This window comes from Trypanosoma theileri (assembly GCF_002087225.1).
Source record: "Trypanosoma theileri isolate Edinburgh chromosome Unknown TM35_Tth_1_V1, whole genome shotgun sequence".
Lineage (NCBI taxonomy): Eukaryota > Euglenozoa > Kinetoplastea > Trypanosomatida > Trypanosomatidae > Trypanosoma > Trypanosoma theileri.
The window spans coordinates 78,598-84,645 of record NW_021639843.1 but is presented as its reverse complement, the minus strand read 5'-3'; the positions used below and the strand labels follow the sequence as shown (position 1 = coordinate 84,645).

At 40.8% G+C, this 6,048-nt stretch overlaps 3 protein-coding genes across 3 annotated transcripts; all 3 read right to left on the bottom strand.

Annotated features, from left to right (window-relative positions):
* Nucleotides 1-128: 128 nt before the first annotated feature.
* Nucleotides 129-1,031, bottom strand: TM35_000011340 (uncharacterized protein; the record flags this gene model as incomplete). Its single annotated transcript, XM_029020815.1, has 1 exon — nt 129-1,031. The coding sequence occupies one exon, from the start codon at nt 1,029-1,031 to the stop codon at nt 129-131; it is 903 nt and encodes a 300-aa protein (XP_028887323.1).
* A 385-nt stretch (nt 1,032-1,416) lies between these two features.
* Nucleotides 1,417-3,291, bottom strand: TM35_000011330 (tRNA pseudouridine38-40 synthase; the record flags this gene model as incomplete). Its single annotated transcript, XM_029020814.1, has 1 exon — nt 1,417-3,291. The coding sequence occupies one exon, from the start codon at nt 3,289-3,291 to the stop codon at nt 1,417-1,419; it is 1,875 nt and encodes a 624-aa protein (XP_028887322.1).
* A 343-nt stretch (nt 3,292-3,634) lies between these two features.
* Nucleotides 3,635-5,287, bottom strand: TM35_000011320 (uncharacterized protein; the record flags this gene model as incomplete). The annotated part of the gene is made up of 1 exon (XM_029020813.1): nt 3,635-5,287. One exon carries the CDS (start codon nt 5,285-5,287, stop codon nt 3,635-3,637), a length of 1,653 nt encoding a protein of 550 aa, XP_028887321.1.
* Between the last annotated feature and the right edge of the window lie 761 nt (nt 5,288-6,048).

Below are 6,048 nucleotides of genomic sequence, written 5' to 3'. Positions count from 1 at the left end.
TTTTTTTTTCTTTTTTTTTTTTTTTTTTTTTTTTTTTTTTTGGTTGCTCTTTTTCTTTTCTTTTCCTCGTTTTGTTGTTTTACCTTTCTTTAATGCATACATCCCCATAGTGGGAGGGCTCCTTGATATCAATGGCAGTGTACATTTTCACCCACGGGATTCAGTTCCACATTCTCTTCGTTCTCCTCCCCCTCCTCCATAATATCACGAGCATCAAGACCGTCATTTTCATTCCTTTCCACTTCAGTTCGTTCCAGATTGACCGCCTCTCCATATAGTACGCGTCGGCAGGAGACCAACTCCTTCCCAATCTCAGACTTGAGCCATCCCATAATGAACGTTGGTGTCCATCCGCGCGGGTTCATGCAGCTCACATAGGTGGCCATGGTGTTATTACCGATAGGAGTAAGTTCCCATCCCCAAAGGCATGAGGCACGTACATGGTTGTTGGACTTCTTTTCGCGTGGTGCGTAATCAATGCTACAACCATATACATAGTATACATCATCTTGTTCCACATATTTCTGTTCTGCGAGGAAGACAAATTCGCGTCCTGAGACTGGGGGAGGTGCCCAATATTCGTGGTATTGAATGTTTGAGGTTGGAGTTGGTCTTGCGAGAATCTCAAATGTAGAGAGGTTCGCGGAGTACTTCTTTCGGCTCTCTGGATTGTCTCCATGCATGGTGTCGAGGACCTGCTGTGGGGTGACACCCATGAAGGAAACGGTGGCTTTTGCAAAGTTGAAGGGTCCAATATGTGGGCGTGTGAAGAGATGGAGATCTCCGCCCTTGTCTGGGTCCTGGTAGTCGACAAGGTGCCAGCGGTGCTCGGCGTCGTTCTCGAGAAGATCCTTGGCGGCTGTGAAGATGCCAGTGAGGAGTTCCTGCACGCGTTGGGTGTCGCTGGCGTCCTCGAGGCGCTGCAGCGGGAGGGCGCAGGGATACGGCGGCTGCTCCGTCCCCGCCGCGAGGCCCGTCTTCGCCGCCGTGCGGTACGCCGCCCGGCCGACCTGCGATACAACGTCCCACATAGACATTTATATTGGAATATATAGAGATAGATAGATAGATAAAGGGGCCTGTCTGCTATGTATATATATAAGAGTATCTATCTAGATATATACGTATATATATATATATATATATATATATATATATATATATATATACGGTATCTCACTTGCCGCTACGTTTGCGTGTACGTCTGCTCTGTAATCAGAAAGAAAGAAAAAAAAGATCAAAAAAAAAAAAAAAAGATTATGTTAACAGGGTGAAGGGAGAGTGAAATTGGACATTATTCCTAATGGACCTTACAAATAACAAGAAGAAGATGCAAAACAGTAAAAAAAAAAAGGAAAAAAAAATAAATAGTAAATAGTATAAGTGAAATATATTTATCTCCCCTCTCTCATCATGTTACGGCAGTTCAACTTTACACGCGAGCCGCAAAACATGTCGAAGGGAACGCATCCATCGTCCCATCATATCACCCACCATCTCATTACGTAGAACTACAGCTACAATCTTACGGCGAAACTCTGACACCGCGTTCTCATCCACACGATCAACGTACACACCCTCCTTGTTGCCACCATTGCGGCCCTCACGCTGAATGCGCGTGAGTCGGTAATTATACCGCTGGAAGTCGAGATATGAAAGAAAGAGACCATTCGCCGGCACCATCGGCGTGCCACAACGGACAGACTTGTTTAGCAAATGATTCCTCAAATACTCCGGTGGTTGTCCAGCAGCGCACATAGAGGAAACTGCGCCAATCATTTTTCGTATTTGGTTAAACATGAAACTTTGTCCATGTAATTCAATACGTACCACTTCAAGTCCAACATTTTTCTTCGTATTACCTTCGTCGTCATAGTTATTACCATAAATACGCAACATATGTTCACGCATTTCTTGACGTTGTTGCTCAACATCACTATCATTCTTTTCTTTTTGTGGTTGAAGTTTTTCATCATCCGGAGAGTAACTTCGAGAGGGATTCCATTCTTGCAAAGTCTCAAGCATTGTAGTGTCAGCAGGGTCTACAATAAACGGTTCGCTAACCGTTACAGAAGTGATGTAGCGTGCAGATGAGGGATCACTGGCACGTCCACCAGGAGTGAAATTGTGATAAGAGTGTGTTCCCTCAAACTCCCGAAATACACGTCTCACCTCTTCGAGACGATCAGCCGTCAGGCGATAACGGGCCACATTACGCATAGTCTCTTCAGGGATAGTACGAAACACCAACATCTTCTCAAATAGACCATCATGAAACTTCTCAACAGTTTCATCTGCATTCATTTTTTTCTTATTATTATTATTATTATTATTATTATTATTATTATTATTATTACTGTTATTCTTACTCTTAACGTTGTCACTGTCACGGTCTTTTTCATTTTCCTTGTCGCCGCAGTTATCATTAGCATCCAACTGTTCCTTTTTAGTTAACTCTTCATTCGTGTCATTGTTCTTAATACCCTCGCATTCTTCTTCTGTTTCCTCACGAGGGCGTTTCATTCCGGACTGATTCACAGAACAAGTGGTTTCGGTCTCATCCAGTGAAGTATTCTTCTCACGTACAACTCCAAGCATTCCAACCTCTTCTAACGTCGGCCGTGAGGGGGCGACATCAGGTGGAAAGTATGTTTTGCAGTACTCTTCATGACTCATAAAGGCAAAAGTTGGCATATAGTACTCATAAGTTCGTGCCCCACACATCATGTAAGCATTAAAACTACGAGTAACTGGAATAATATCATAAACAATAATATCACTTGGTAATACTTCTGTTAATAGACGTTTCGCTTCCTGAGTGTCATATTCTTTAGTTGAACCTTTTGCGTATGGGAGCATAATATTAACCGAAATAACATTACGTAATGCATGAACACCTTTATCAGTACGACTAGCACGTTCCCAGTTAAGTTTTTGCTGAACTTTTTCCTGATCGTAGTTTTCTTTTGAAATCATGTCTGTTCGGTGTAGAGCTCGAAGTAATTCCTCCTCAACAGTGGGGTAATCTGGTAAATGGTTCCATTGAAGACCACAATAGCGTTCCCCAATGTACCCGAATATAATGGCAACCTTTCGCTTTGGTCGCTTTGTTGACTGATTGTCTCCCATCTCTTCATTTTCTGTTGCTTCTGCGGTAGAACAAGTCCCAGGAGGAGGAATTACAGTATCTACCCCAGTATCAGAAGGAACAGCAGCATTAGTAATAGTACTATTCAAGGGAGAACTGTTAATGTGATTCTCTGTGAGACCAACAACCTCACTGCTGCTCATGTAATTAAAGTAAAGGGGATATGCCGGTGACACTAAGAAAAGAAAAAAATAAAAGAAAGAAAAAAAAATGTGACGAAAACAAAATATAATACATTTTAACAGCAAAGATAATCACATATAACATCATATCTTCATTATCAATAAAATAACTAAATAAATAAATAAATAAACCAAGTGCAATAAAGTAAGGAAGACAAACAAATCAGTACAAGTTCACTAACTTGAACACTGTTGATTATTTATTTCGTTTTTTTTTTTTAATTATTTCTTTTTCTTCCTGTACATATCACTTAATGAAAATCAAACGAAAAAATATATTTGATGCAATAACAAGATATAAACATTAGATTAAACCTTCTGGTGGAAGTAGACTGCAACTGGGAGACCTTTGTACTCGCTTACAACGACGTCGAGCCTCAACGTAGCGTCCAATCATGAGTAAAAACGGTGCATTTGTCATCATCTCACTAGATGCTGCACATATCTTCCCACGTTCCTTCTCTGAAAAATTATCCCAGAGAGCAGAAAGTGCAAGCAGTGCGTGTCTTACGGCCTCTGTGAGGTGTACGGGGAAGTTACGTTGTAATTTCGAATTTGTCAACGACCAATTAGGTGAGTTGCGGGGACTACGACGAGTGAGACGTGATTCACTTTCATTTACAAGACATGGCACGATAGCAGTCTTGATCTCCTGCTGCATCGCCCTAAAAACACGTTCACCATTTGAGAGTGACCCTGATCCAACAGAAGAGAGTTGCAGACGATTTACTTGTCGAAGTTTGGCAATATCAACTTCATAGTTTACAACAATAGACTTCACAAGTGCAAGAATACGTGTTAAACGTTGTGTGTCTGACTGTGCCTTCAACACATATCGCATGAGTTCATCATCATCACCGTCTTTCGACAGTTTATCATCTTGAAGTCGTGTTAAACATTCCACCGCGTACTGCAGCCGCAATGCGGTGTATTCATTCTCTGCATTTGCAGCCGCAGCCTCTGAGCGTAACATGGATGACAACAACTGACGATGGTCGTCACTACGAGGTTCATTCTTCATCTGCTGTTGATATTGTTGTTGATGTAGAGTGGCTGCTTCCACCCGTGTTGTGTACCCACGCTTCTCCGTCTCCTGCTTTGCAAGTAACATGACATATTGGCATTCATGCGATTGATGTATTTCGTGCAGTAGTGCTTCTTCCTCTGCGTCTTGTAATCCTACATTATCATGAGCCGCTGCTGCTGCTGCTGTTGCTGACTGCTCCATTCCCTCAAGTAATGCGAGCCACTCCTCACATGAGTTAAATAATTTAGTAAAGAGTTCGCGCAGGGCATCAAAGGCAGTATGGTCCATGAGAACTACATCTGCAGTGCGTGAAATACGTTCTACTCCACGTTGCAGCTGTTCTTGAAGAATAGCAACAAATTCATTCTTGCGTCGAAGTTCTGATACCTCGTCCCGCAGTGCATCTCGTTGGTGTATCATCTCATCAAGCAATACACTCCAGCTATCTGTTTTAGCTTTATTACCATTACTGTCACTATTATTATTATTATTATTATTATTATTATTATTATTGTCATTAGAAGTCTCAGACCCTAGTTCAAGTCTGTGTGGTAGTGTATTTACCATATTTTGCTCCTCATCAGTAGCGGTGACAGAGGACCCAAAAGTTAACGACGATACACAAGAGAGTGTCTGCGCATCAACTTTTTCCTGAGTAGCAGCTATACACCGTTGCTCAAATTCGGCATCATCGCGGTTCATTTCTTTCTGCACGCGTTCTCTGCGGAGACGTTGAAGTGTAACGAGTGCAGAGGACGTTGTTGCGTCACTCTTGCGGTTCATACTATTGCTGAGATGTGATTCTACATCCGCCGCAAGGGAGTCGCTTAGTGTCACCAAATCACGCAGGAGTGCTTCGCGTTGTGTTGCAGCAGCATGCATCCCCGCCGTACTGGAACACAGCTGCCTCCAGTTAGCCAAGACAGACATCCTTCCATATATATATATATATATATATATATTACTTATACACTCAGTATTACTCTCGGCAGACTCACAATAGGAGGTGTTGCAGAAGGAACAACACTAATAATAAAGGGGAGCAGATAAATCTCTGGGTAAGTAAGTTTCTTGTTAACTGCTGCTATAATTTCTTTTCTTTCTTTTAATTTCACGACAGTAAAATCAGTGAGAAAATCAAGAAAAAAAAGAGAAAGAAGAAAGAGAAAAACACAAATCAAAGTAACTATAGTTTGAAATACATAGTGAAAACAAAAGCAAAAAAAAAAAAAAAACGAAAAAAAAGACACACAAAAAAAAAATAACATATAATAATGAATAAACAAAACAAAACAAAAAAGCGACATAAATGCACCAAAAGTATGCGGAGGCAAATGAAAACAAACAAAAAAAAAAAAAAGAAAAATGCAAAAACGACGGAATGTATTGCTGAGCAATTTTTAATCCACACTCCAACTCCAAACACTCCGTCAACCTTACCAGGGAATGCTTTTTTTTATTATTGTTTTCGTGCTCTCTTTTCTTCGCTCTTATGATCATCATGTGCTCTATTTTTAAGCGTTTGTGTATTTGTAGACTCTTGTTAATTCTCTCTTTGAGACTTTTCTTTTCCTTTTTTTTTTCTCTTTCTTTTCTTTTTTTTTCTTCTTCTTTTCTTTTCTTTTCTTTTCTTTTCGTTGTTAACGGGGGTGCTCGTGAACCAAGAGGTAAGAAAAAAAAAAAAAAAAAAA